The sequence below is a fragment of the Brachyhypopomus gauderio genome, chromosome 3 (genome assembly GCF_052324685.1).
Source record: "Brachyhypopomus gauderio isolate BG-103 chromosome 3, BGAUD_0.2, whole genome shotgun sequence".
NCBI lineage: Eukaryota > Metazoa > Chordata > Actinopteri > Gymnotiformes > Hypopomidae > Brachyhypopomus > Brachyhypopomus gauderio.
In genome coordinates this window covers 6,180,792-6,193,547 of record NC_135213.1, presented here as the reverse complement: position 1 = coordinate 6,193,547, position 12,756 = coordinate 6,180,792, and the positions used below count along the sequence as shown (strand labels likewise).

Here is a 12,756-nt window from a genome sequence, read left to right as displayed (position 1 = left end):
ATATTAGACTAATGGATTTTATTGTATTGTCAGAAACCTTAGACATGAACACAATTAGATTTATTTTTGCAACTACAGTCAAAATCATATAAATACAAACAAGTGATTGATACACTAGAAAATCTGCAGTGCTGAGGTGAAACTTTAAAATGTGCAACAGCAATGCCACTTTATATATAATATGTATATCTAGTTATAATAAATAAGGAAAGAGCTTGATCATCAGCTAAGGTAGCACTGTTTAAAAAAATTGATTATTAAAGAATATCTACAATCTCCCCTTCTCCAATTCATTTAGTTTAAAATTAGTTTGGTTCAGTTCCTTTAGCACATCTGTGGTGACCCCGAGACCTGCAACACACTGAGACCCTGTTCCCAAAACAGCACTACTGCTCTGTGAGCACTACTGCTCTGTGAGCACTACTGTGCTCTGTAAATCATGCAGTGCAGGGCCCCAGTAGCTCTGCAGGTGGAGGTCTCCGGCTCCAGGGCGGTGGGCTGAGAGTGGGGTTTATTCTGGTTTGACCTCATGTCCAAGCCGAACGTGGTCTGCTGCGTATCTGCAATGCAGAGAGGACGTGGGTCAGGAACGCCGAGTCATGCACAGTGATCTAGAACTGCTGTGGTTGTAGATGCACTCTAGTCAAAAACACTTCGGAGCTGCGCAATCAGCATCAGCTCAGTCAGCTGGCCAAGCAACACCAAGCACATTTGACCAATTACACCAAATGACTTTTGCCTCGGAGATGAACTTCATGACTCGAGTCACTGCTCACTCTGGAGCTCCAGTCTCACACCCCCATCGCATTAGGCCTTGGACCCACTGAATATCCACGGAGGTATGAAGCGTGTGGTTCTATCTAGCCTGCCGCCGGTTTCCTGTAAACTCTAATCAGTCAGCATGGAACTCCCGATGTCCTTTGATGTTTACGTGCTGTTGTGCCGAACAATTAACGTGTTTCGACTGTAGGGGATGGGCATTGGGAGATGTACTGAACTGGGTGAAGTATGATTTATTCCTCCAAAACAGACGACATATACGACGAACGTGGACTTTCTTTAGAAATAAGTTTTTGGACTCCATGTGAAGTTCTTGCTAGGATTACTAGAACGTTTTGCAGTAAAGAAACAGAACTAGATAAATTGCAGTTGTTGCCATGATTTTGAAATCTAGACTTGTTCTCTAAAGGTACCAGTGTATTATGGCGTGGAAGCTACTAAGACAAGTGGGAGTGTCTCTACAGGCGGACACTTTGCCAACTCACTAGTGGGCATGAAAAGCACCCTGGCAGTGCTAGCAGAATAGGTCAGTACAGTATGATGTCACAACGTCAGTGTCAGTTTAGCACGATGTCACAATCAGCATGACACAATGAGACAGTTCATTACCATGTCACATGTCACCATGTGACACACAGAATGTCATAGTTCAGCACGATGCCGAGCAAAAAGGAAAAAGAGGAAGTCAAAGGTCTTTCACTTTTACACTGGTCTCAAACGGGAACTCGCAGAACTGTATTATTGACATGATCAATGAATTCAAAAGCAATGGATTTTTAACTTTTATTTATTTTAAACAATGTCTCCTTTTTTGTTGACTGAACAACAAAGTTGTTGAATGAGTAGATGAATGAGGATCTTTAAGGTGCCAGTTCAAAGTTACAACAGAACTGTCCTCAAATGTAAACAGAGTGCACCAGCATTTTACAGCAACATAATGGTGCAAAACTTCCAGGAAGGTCTCAGCGCCCTCTTGTGGCCTAGTTTAAGACCTACATGTGATTTGGAGCCCAGAACATTGCTAGCTGCATTTTAGTATTTAGAAACCCTTTAACTCTGTGGTGGCCCGAAGCGGATTCTGTTCAGAACACCAGGGTGCGGATTAAAAGAAAACATTGTGATGTGAGCTCCGTGCATCACATGTCATTTCTCCTGAGATAACCAATCAGAAGATAAGAGATAATTGACTGTGTGTGAAATTTTCAATCAGGACAACAAAGCAAAACATGCGTGGAGAAAATCGTATTAGTGGCATGTGAGCAGCAAAGCTGTTAGAAGCCCCAGTTTCACTCTAGCACCATCAGAACTAACCAACCATCTCCCTTTCTGTACTTCACTGAAATATAGAAATATGATGCAGGTTGTTTGCTACTGTCATGAACTCAGAACAGATTCCCTGTTGCCAGAATGAAAATAGTAGTAAATAATGAATAAGAATAATTAATACATTAATTAGTAATAACCATCCATCAAATTAATTGCCATAAAAGGCTGTTGCACTCTGGTTCCGTGACTGCTGGAGTTGAGGGGCGCTGTTGAAGACTCACCCTCTCCTGGTAGCCCCGCCGAGTCATTCTCTCAGTCTCCAGACGTAGCTCCTCCTCCTGAAGTCTAAGCTCCTCCCTACGCACCGCCTCTTCCTGGTCTATCTTGCGTTGCTCCTCCCACTGCTCCCTGTGCTTCTGTTCTACCTAAGGGACATAGAGCAGACGTGGTTTTGTTAAATCACAAGAACACACACACACACACACACACACACACACACACACACACGTGTGCATACCTGTGCGTTGATGTCCTGCATGCGTGCAGTGCGGAGTTGCTCTGCCTCCTCCTCTTTCTGCTGTCTGTCCTGCTCCTCCCCCTCAAGCTCCTGCAGTAGCTCCTCCCTCCTGCGCTCTGACTCCTCCCACGCCTGCCGGGCCTCCAGTCTCCGCACCTCCAACTGCTGCTGCCGCACCGATAACACCTGCACAACACACACACACACACACACACACACACACACACACACACACACACACACACACACTGATGATATGTGCAGACATGCTTGAACCCACGGTGTGACGAAGGTGAAGATGATGGCGGTGTACCTCCTGCATGAGTCTCTCTCTGGCTCTCCTCTCCTTCTCCCACTGAGCCTCACGCTTGTCCCACACCTGCTGGGCCTCCTCTCTGAACACACACACACATACACACACACACACCGTTAATTACAGAATTTTCTGGCTCTGCCGTCATGAGATACATCATCTTACATGTACAAAGCTCTTCAGATTCCCCAAACCACATCCTTGCCAATGAAAACGAATCAGCAGCATCAGACAAACGTGGGCGTGTCCCAGCACCACTCCCTCCGCCTCCTCTCACCGGTACAGCAGGTCAAACTCCGCCTCCCTCTCCCTCTCCAGTTTCAGCTGCTCCTCCAGAACGTTCCTCATCCAGGCGGCGTCGGCCACGGCCCTCGCCCGCCGCTCGCCCTCCAGCCGCTCACCCTCGTCCTCGCCCTCCAGCAGGGCCGCCAGGATCCTGCGGTCTGCCTCCTGGTGGACGAGAGAGGCACTGCAGATGTTCAGGCCCTTTGCGAGATGGGACACTCTCCAATTCACCGAGGTGGATGTCTACAGCTGATAAAGCTCCAGGATGAGGTGATGGGTGCGCTCACCAGCTCCTCCTGAACCTGCTGGGCCCTCCTCTTGAGCTGGGCCCGGTACTGACGGCACAGGAACCGCCTGCAGAACAGACACCACAGAATCAGTCGGGTCAAGTGCACCGCGACCACAAACCGACCCGAGGAGGCCGCTCATAGTGACGTTTACCCGAACTCCGCCTTCTCACGCCTCTGTTCGGCTCTCCGCCTCTCCTCCTCCAACCGCTCCACCTCCCAGCGCTGAGACAGCAGAGCCTCCTCCTCCTGCTGCAGCCGCCGGCTCTACACACACACACACACACACACACACACACATTAAAGCTTGCACACTCCAGCCGTCCCAGACGGTCCTGTTCCCTGAATACTCACCTCCTCCTCCCGCAGACGGAGCTCCTCCATCTGTCTGCGCAGCTGCTCCGCCCTTTCCTGCTCCACGCCTCTCCTCCGCTGCTCCTCCTCCTCCATCCTGCGCAGCGCCTCCTGACGGCTCCTCTCGTACTCGCACTCGGAGCGCCGGCGCTCCTCGGCGGCCTGCGTCTCAGCCTGGGGGGGGGGGGGGGGAGGGGGAGTTAAGGGTCATGGATACTGACCAGCGACACTGACCCACCAGAAGTTTAAAGCTTCTTGAACGCTCCTACCTGCTCTTTCTGACGCTGCTGCACCTCCCACTGGGTCACCACATGCTCCTTGTGCAGCTCTGACTCCACCTGTGGGCGGAGCAGACAGAGGCCTGAGCCTCAGACAGCTTTCCAGGGTGGGGTAACTGACTGCACACCCCACGGTGTAGGGTCAGATTTACACAAAGTCCCAGGTCAAACTGCCTGAAGCGTAATAACCATAAAAGACACTTGATCCTAATGTGTCCAGATACGTGAAGGTGCCGTCATGCAGGAATAATGTGGTAATCTGACACCGAACAACGATTCAGCCCTTAAGATACGCAGACACTAAGGATGCCTGTCGGTCTTCTCACGGTCACATAGTGGGCGGGGCTTACTGCGATATCCAGCCCCGCCCCTTCCCGTCTCACCTGGCGCAGTTCCGGACTGTTCTTCTTCCAGTGCTCCTTCAGCAACTCCTGCGCGAGCTGTGTGTTGGACAAGCACACTCTTTAGGGAAAGCGCAGCGGACACAAACGTCCTCACACGTCTGGGAAACGTCCCAGACCGCCTGATCTGAGCGTCTCCCTCGGAGACACTGAGTACTGTGTGCTGAACGGCACCTTCTTCCTGCGCTCCTCCCTGGCCGAGCGCAGGTCCTCCGTCCTCTCCAGCTGCTGCCGGGACAGGGCCCTGCGGTCGGAGGCGGTGGCCCTGAGCTCGGCCTCCAGCTGGTCGCTCTCCTCCTGGATCATGTTCCTCAGACGCTCCCTGCGCGCCTCCAGGCTCCTGCGTTTCTCCTCCTCCAGCTGCGCGCGCTGGAACGCTGACATGCTGCGGGCGCGAGTAGGAGGAGGGGTGTGAGTCCGTGTTTGTTCATGAAGACGGGACTGTTTTTACTAATAAACTAATAAAGCTTTCAAAGTATTGTCAGAGAGAAGACGTTACCTCTGCCGGTACGACTCCCGGGAGCTCCAGTGCGCCTGCTTGCCGCTGCGCACGTTCTGCTCTTTGAAGTACCGCGCGTGCAGCTCCCACTGTTCCCGCCACCGGGCCTCGCGCTCCCGCTGACGCGCCATTTGGCGCTCGAGTGTCCGCGTGCGGCTCGGCCAGCCAGCGGAGAGTGTCGGCAACGCCATCGATCTACGGGACACCCGGGCCGGAAAACCCGACCAGTACGTTGAGCGCAGCGGTGAAAGTGGAGAGCGAGCTAACAAACACCCCGCCGACGCCCCACAGCTGTTTACAGCAGTTTAAACAGCACTGCCGTTAGTTACGTAAAGCGTCAGCTAGCTAGTTAGCTTAAAATGCTTCTTACCACGACGAAGACAGATCAGTTATACACGAGGCTTTCCTTACAAATATCTGGATAGTACTGGCAGATTAGTTTGGTTAAAAGCTGTTCATTCAAACCCGGAGACGCTGGCGAGCTACATTCAAGGAAAAAAAACAAAACAAAGCCGCCATTGACTTCCTGTTTCTCTTGGTTACCGTTGAAGCGTCTGGTTACACTACAGCGCGCTGTGAGGGTCAAACGCGGCAGGCGCGTGCTTGTCGTTTTCGTTGGACATAAGCAGGATGCCTGATTGATCAAAGTTGTCCACTTATTTTAACGGTGTCTTCACTATTACTATATATCCTCATTTAAAACACATATAAAATCATCCTAGACATAAGAATTTCTATAGAAGTATTCTTGGTTAGTGTTCAGTAGCCATTAAAACCATGCCCATAATCTGAAACGCCTTCTCAACACGTTTGTTGAGGTAATTTTGGAAGTTATTTGTGTCAATATCAGAGGTGTCAATTCCAGGTTCAGAAAGTAAAAGTCCTCACCAGGATTTTGCTCAAGCTTGCTAGATTTTCTAATTAGTTTAATCCAGGTGAAATTAGTGGAATCAACACAATCCATGAAGCCTGAGCAAAATTCTGGTGAGGACTTTTACTTTCTGAACCTGGAATTGACACCTGTGGTCAATATGACTCAGAGGTTCATGACTCATTCTTCTCAGCTTAGTTCAAACTTTGATCCGGCACTCAAGACATTCAGAGGACCTCTGTGTGCTGGAGGGCTATTTCTGAGTTTCTGTTTTTCAGGTCCCGTAGCTCAGCTAGCAGAGCTGGTATTGCAAGCTCTTAACTCAAACGTCATGGGCACCATCGTTCACACATATTTATAAACTGCTCTTCACAATGAATGCACTGCATAAAAAAACATCGCATATTGCAAAAGTCCAGCCAAGCTGATTCCACCTCCTTAATGTGATTGGTCGGTGCGTCCACCTGTTGGACACACGCTGGACGGTACCGGGGGTTGAACAGGCGGCTCCACTAACTCGCTACTGAGCTGTCAGACGTGCTCAGTGCTCCGACAGCCGCTGTAAAGTGGCATGAGTTCCGGGTCTTAGCGTCATTTCTGCTGTCGTAACTCGTTTTTTTCCGTCGTAGGGACCGCGACGCTTTCGATTTTATAACAGCAATAATGGCTCTGCTTATGGATCACCAGTTCAAGCAACTTCCAGCCGACAAACAAGTGGAAACGCGGTCGTTTCTTGAAGCAGTGTCGCACCTTCCGCCTTTCTTTGGTGAGTCTTGGTGTGGCCAAGTCTGTGATTTGTTCACGGTGAGCTCTGCGCGGTCACGACACGCAGAATCGGGCTGAATTTTGGAATAGAAATCGTCGATGTGTCAAGAGATAACACGCTTATGTCTAGGAATGATGGGACTCAGGGGCGATTTTAGGATCTGGTCTTTAGGGGTGCCCAGCCCCCAGTGCTCACAGAGGCACAATACCAAAGTATTGCGCAGGTGCAGAGCAAGGTTTTTGCATAATATAATATTTAAAAAATGTGTTGAGCCAGGGGGTGCTGAGCAACTTCACGGTGGTGCTCTAGCACCACTAAAAATACCCTAGCCTCGCCCCTGATGGGACTGTTTGATATCCAGGTCCCGCCATGACGACGACAATACAGTTATTCAGGGACTCAGGAAACTGTTTGTTTTCCTGAGTCCCTCGCCCTAAATTGTTATTATTATTGCAATAAATGTGTCATTGCAAAACAAACAAAAAAAAAAAAACCATGCAGAAATATGTATACAGAATGAAAGAGTTTTATTTGTATTTTTTAAATTATCTTGGCGTGATTGCATCCGATTTGGTCCTGTTTAAGGTTTAAGATTGAATTAAAGGAGCGCACATAAGGTTTTATAAAGTCTGAGTGTGGTAAGAGCGTGTATTCGTGTCTATATGTTGTTACACCCTCTACCTATCCTGGTCTCCTGCATATTGAATGGCCTTCTGTATGTTCTGTTCATCATAGAGCTCAGTGCTTTGGTACTTGTCTTCTGTTGGCTAACTCAACTTTAACAACTAAGCTGTCTCCTTTGTTCCCTTCATTAGCAATCCCCTCTGATCTGTGACCCTCTGCTCCCCATTAAATCTCAGAGTGGCCTTTCTGCCCTTTCACCTGTTTGATGTGAGTCCAGGACCAGAGGGTCAAGGGTCAGACTGTGCGCTGCAGAATGCTGTGGCTCCTCCGCGCTCAGGCATCCTGGGTCCTCAGATCATCTGGTTGATTGCCAGACCCGTGGGACTTTCCACTGACCATTACAATCCTGTCTGTGAAGTGCGTAGGCGATGGGATGTCTGTCAAAACTGAGCTGTCCTGCCTTTCTTCCCCACGAAGCGCGGGTGGGGGGGGGGGGGGGGGGGGGGTTTGATTGGATCAGATTTCTCTGCAGCCTGGGCGGTCAACCCTCCCCATCTCCCCATCACGCATGCATAATTTAAACCGACGCCCTTGATGTGAAGTTAAGAAAATTGATTGGGACGGTGTCGCGTGTCCCGGCCCATTCATGGCTGGGACGGGCTGTCCGGGCGACCTTTGTTGGGAGGCCGGTTCTTTTCATTAGTATGAAACGGGCAAAAGCAACCTGAACCAGCGCTGTCCCCCCCTGCCCTTAGCATACCAGTGTCACAGCCCAGACCAGACACCGGCGAACTCTGTCCCCCCCTACACTTACAATACCAGTGTCACAGCCCAGACCAGACACCAGTGAACTCTGTCCCCCCCTGCACTTACAATACCAGTGTCTCAGACCAGACACCAGTGAACTCTGTCCCCCTGCCTTTACCATGTCCGTGGAGCCAAATTAGCGAGGTCTCGCAGGCCTTATAGAACACTGAGCTGATCTTGTTCAGGTTGAATCGCCTACAGGGAAGACGAATGTCTGTGATACGTTCGTGGTCTTTGCCACTGGGATACAGCTCCTGTACACACACCTGGTCTAGCAGGGCCGCTGAGTCCCACCTCGGGCGTGCCAGAGTGGCACAGAGCACTTCACAATGGCAAGGCTTTCTCTGGGGGTTTTGGTTCCTGACGCTTCTGAACACTGAGTCACACACACACACACACACACAAAGACAGATGGGTTACTGTGTGTGTTTGCCACCACCAGTGCACTGTGAGGTGGAGGGAGGGATTGTTTGTTTGTTAACCAGCCCGTGACAACAAAGCACTGTTCTTATGGGGCAGCATCAAGGAAGAAAAGAACAGCTGCTTTGTGTGTGTGTTCAAGGGGCTCTATCCCCTCCTGTTAAGGCTGTGTTAATGAGAAAGAGTGCCTTTTATATCTAAGAAAGTGGTTTGGACACACACACGCGCACACGCACGCACGCACGCACACACACACACACACACACACACACACACACACACACACACACACCAGTCAGTCCACTGCTGCTTCTATTCCCCACTCCACCCCGAGTTGACATGACGACTCCTTCACGGATCGAGTTTCAGTAAACACTCCATAGGTGACACTTAAGACCTGTTAAATGGGGCCCAAATCAGACTCTTTCACATACTTACTATAGCATCTGTATATAGACAGTATCAAAGTAATGCAAATCAAAACAGTTGATTTAGACTGCACAAGTGCTCATCTAATACACCGAGGAACTGCAGTCAAGCGTTGCTACTTCGAGACCGCACTCGACTCAGCTCAGAAGTATTAAGAGGAATTAGCAGTTTGAGGGCGGACCAGTGATCACAGTTCTGGCTGAGTGTTACAACAAATCAGAATTGTTTTTAAGTAGCCTTACAAATGGTCCGTGTTTTCCAACGCATAAATTAAACAAAACTAATAACTATCCTCACAACATCGCCTAAAAATTGTCTTTGTTCTTAATTCATAATCATGAAGCCGTAATGGAAGTCAAGACAGCTCTTCGTTGTAATCTAGCTATAACAGCCCAGCGACGCACAGGCCCCGTTCCGTCACCGGGAGCGCGCGAGCCTGCGCGTGCGGTTAGCTCATTAACGTCAGGCGCGGGAAGCGCGAGGAGCGCCGCCAGATTTCCGCTATGATAAATTGGTCCGGTTGATAATCAGAGCAGGAGCGCGTGGTGCGCTGCGCGCGCCGGTGGGAGACGCTGAAAAATTAATGAGTCGCCCTCACGCATACGGAAATATGTCAGCCTCTCCAAACGCGGTTAATTATTCAGTCTCTCCCCTCTTCCGTCCTTTTGTGATGTGCTCAGTGTTGGAGTTCAGCCCGACTGTCTCGACAGTAAATCTCTCTTCCTGTATGAAGAATGAGTCTTGTAGCTACACCGCATCTAGAAGAGATTAAAATGCACGTGTGTACGTGTTTTTAAAGGCTTTAATGTGCGTGTTCACGCTGATTTCGTTTTCTCCCTTCAGATTGCCTTGGCTCCACGGTTTTCGCACCTATTAAATCCGACGTTGCAGGCAACATAACGGTAAGTGTGGCGTGAATGAACCTAATTACTGAATTAACATCATTTAAAACACCAATTTGACCACTTTTAAAGTGCAACTGACATACACTCCCCCAGACAGGGTGGAACGTCCATCCAACAAAGCTGTTCTGGAACTGGGGTCACTCCACCCCTCCAGTGTCCCAGCATGCAATGCCCGAGTAATTAAGGGCTGGCCATGTGGCTACAATCTGCTGGGAACTGGAATCTGCCTGTTAAGTCTTAACCCCGCCTCCACTGACTTGTACCCCGCCCACAGAAAATCAAGGCGGTGTACGACACCAACCCGGGCCGCTACAGGACGCTACAGCAGCTGCTGGAGGCGGAGAAGGAGCAGCACGGCACCGAGTGGCCACGCGTAGGAGCCACACTGGCCCTCATGTGGCTCAAGAGGTGAGGGGGTGGCTATGGGTAATTCGGAAAGTTCTGGAAAGTGGGAATATGTGTGTGTGTTGATTAGTAAAGTCATTCACCACCCGTTTATGTTCAGAGCTTTGGGCTCCTGTGCAGTTCTCTGTCCCACGAGTGCTTTCAGCCGGGATCTCACGCCGTTTGGTGCTCACCCCGCTGCGTGCACTCATCTGCTCTCTCCTGCCAGGGGTCTGCGCTTCATCCAGGTCCTCCTACAGAGTTTAGCTGACGGGGAGCGGGATGAGAATCACCCCAACCTCATCAGGGTCAACGTCACCAAGGCCTACGAGATCGCCCTCAAGAAGTACCACGGCTGGCTGGTGCAGAATCTCTTCAAAGTAAGAGCATGCTGGACTTTTAAATGAATTAATCCAAAGTGCTGAAGCCACTGATACACATATAAATTACTCATGCATACGACTACTGCTGTCATACACACAGTGCAATCCAAATGTGTTTCAGATTGTATGTATGTTTCAGATAAAAGCATGCTTTCTTCCAATGCTTTGCTGTCTTTCTTCCACTAGGCGGCACTGTACGCAGCTCCATACAAGTCAGACTTCCTAAAAGCTCTGTCCAAGGGGCGGGAGGTCAAAGAGGAGGAGTGCTTGGAGAAGGTGCGGCAGTTCCTGGTCAATTTCACAGCCACTATAGACGCCATCTACGAGATGTACACCAAGACGAATGCGGAGCTGGACTATAAGGCATGACCCCGCCTTCTCGCCCGCTCACTGGCTCGCCGACCCCTCCCACTGGACGAGAATGCACTCTTACTGGACCATTCTGGCTTCCGATTGGACCAAGCTGTCTCTCAACTGGACGAGCGTGCGCTCCCATTGGACCAATTAACGCCTGGGTTTTTGTTTGCTCTGTTCTCCTGTCATGGTTGACATGGGGATGGCAAGAGGCGGAGGACTCTGAGCTGATCCTGGGTCAGTCATGGGTGTAGGGTTGGGAGCATTTGGAGCGGTTTCCCCTGGGGTGTGTGAGAAGGTATGCCTCATACTGTCCTCAAACAAACAGCAGTAAATCAAATAGGAACACACATCACCAGTACTGGTCATCACCAAACTGTCATGAGTTACAAACGCCCCCCCCCCAATCTATGCAGTACATTTATTTATAAAATACTTGAATTTGTTTTTTACCCACAGTTTCTAGTCTGTGTAACCTGATTTGGTGGTCACATAAGCAAGAACTCAAGAACTGTAGTCCATGCTACCTGTAGCACTCTATTACTCTCTAGAATCATCCTGACAAATCTAGAAATGTGTTCAGACAACAACAAACAACAGTAAACAAATAAACACATATCTCTTTAAGGGCTATAGGTACCGAACCCAAAATGTTCAATGCTTCATATTTATCAGTGCGTCATTTGTTATCGCCTCTGGGATTTGTGAAATACTTCGGGATGGTGCTTGGCTTTACTGCCAGGCTCGCCCTGCTTCTTCTGTTTTGGTCATTTTCATTTTAGGGGTTTTACAATTGAGCTGAAAAAATAGCAAAAAGGTGAGTTGAGATAAATCTCAGTGACAATGTACAGGTAAGTCATGAGTCCAACTCATTCACCCCATGTGCGCGCACACACATATTTATCACCCCACTTTACTTCCTTGGCTTAGATCCACTCTTGGCCATATTTATTCTCCGCGTAGGATTTAACGTTTGTGGTGCCTTCTGAACCAAATTCTAAAGTCACTAACTGCTGTATTGTTGAATTGGTTTGATTTTCTTACACAGATACCATGGCACATCCTGTATTAAGGTTGCTTGTGTGTGGAATGTCCTCTATGTCTCTGAAATGGATTTGTTAACGGGACTAAACGTTGTAATATTTAAGTATGGTTTGTATATGTGCGTGTGAGCTAGAGACTGTTGTAATGAAGATACAGACAGTTTCTTTAATTGACATACATGTTATGACAATAAAGCTAGACTGATGTTTTTAACTTCCTCTGCGTCCCTATTGACTTTAATGTGTGTATATATTATAAAAATGATATTAAATGAAATAATAAAAAATAATAATGAAAAAAAAAAATACTCCCCCCCCCCCCCCCCCCACACACACACACACACACACAATACTGCAAATGATTTATGGTATGGAAACATGCTGCACTAAAAAAGTCCATATTTGAACTGTTCAAAGTTTATTTTTGACAATAAAAAAACTTTACATTTAAGCAATTAACAACAATTTGCACAGTACTATAAAGATATTTACAGTAAAGGCAACAGAAGGAAAATATGCAATGCAATATTTCAGCCCAACACACGAGTGCGCTGCTATCCACACACTTCATCAAAAGGTCATTGAAGTTCAAAAAGACTTTCACCTCTTATTTTGAGTATCTATTGAGAATATATCAAGCAGAATGACCGATTTTTAAAGTAAATATCGTATACTATAGTCTAGATCATTTAATTGTCTCGTGAGTTTAGACGACATGAATTTTCTTACATGCCTACCCCAGTAATCAAATAACTCACTTTATGTAACAGGGAAGGAATGATGCAAATAA

General features: G+C 48.5%; 2 protein-coding genes across 2 annotated transcripts; one reads left to right on the top strand and one right to left on the bottom strand.

Moving 5' to 3' along the window:
• Positions 1 to 7: 7 nt before the first annotated feature.
• tchp (trichoplein, keratin filament binding) lies at positions 8 to 5,555 on the bottom strand. Its single transcript, XM_076999106.1, has 13 exons — positions 5,351 to 5,555; positions 4,981 to 5,175; positions 4,656 to 4,866; positions 4,464 to 4,520; positions 4,072 to 4,140; positions 3,803 to 3,976; positions 3,603 to 3,715; positions 3,449 to 3,515; positions 3,154 to 3,326; positions 2,877 to 2,958; positions 2,564 to 2,749; positions 2,328 to 2,471; positions 8 to 560 (listed from the first exon to the last, which is right to left on the bottom strand). Exons 2-13 carry the CDS (start codon positions 5,169 to 5,171, stop codon positions 528 to 530), a joined length of 1,500 nt encoding a protein of 499 aa, XP_076855221.1. The 5' UTR covers positions 5,172 to 5,175; positions 5,351 to 5,555; the 3' UTR covers positions 8 to 527.
• On the top strand, positions 5,072 to 12,184 carry gltpa (glycolipid transfer protein a). The gene is made up of 6 exons (XM_076999107.1): positions 5,072 to 5,207; positions 6,481 to 6,617; positions 9,741 to 9,799; positions 10,077 to 10,210; positions 10,416 to 10,566; positions 10,756 to 12,184. The coding sequence occupies exons 2-6, from the start codon at positions 6,515 to 6,517 to the stop codon at positions 10,936 to 10,938; spliced, it is 630 nt and encodes a 209-aa protein (XP_076855222.1). The 5' UTR covers positions 5,072 to 5,207; positions 6,481 to 6,514; the 3' UTR covers positions 10,939 to 12,184.
• The last annotated feature ends 572 nt before the right edge of the window (positions 12,185 to 12,756 follow it).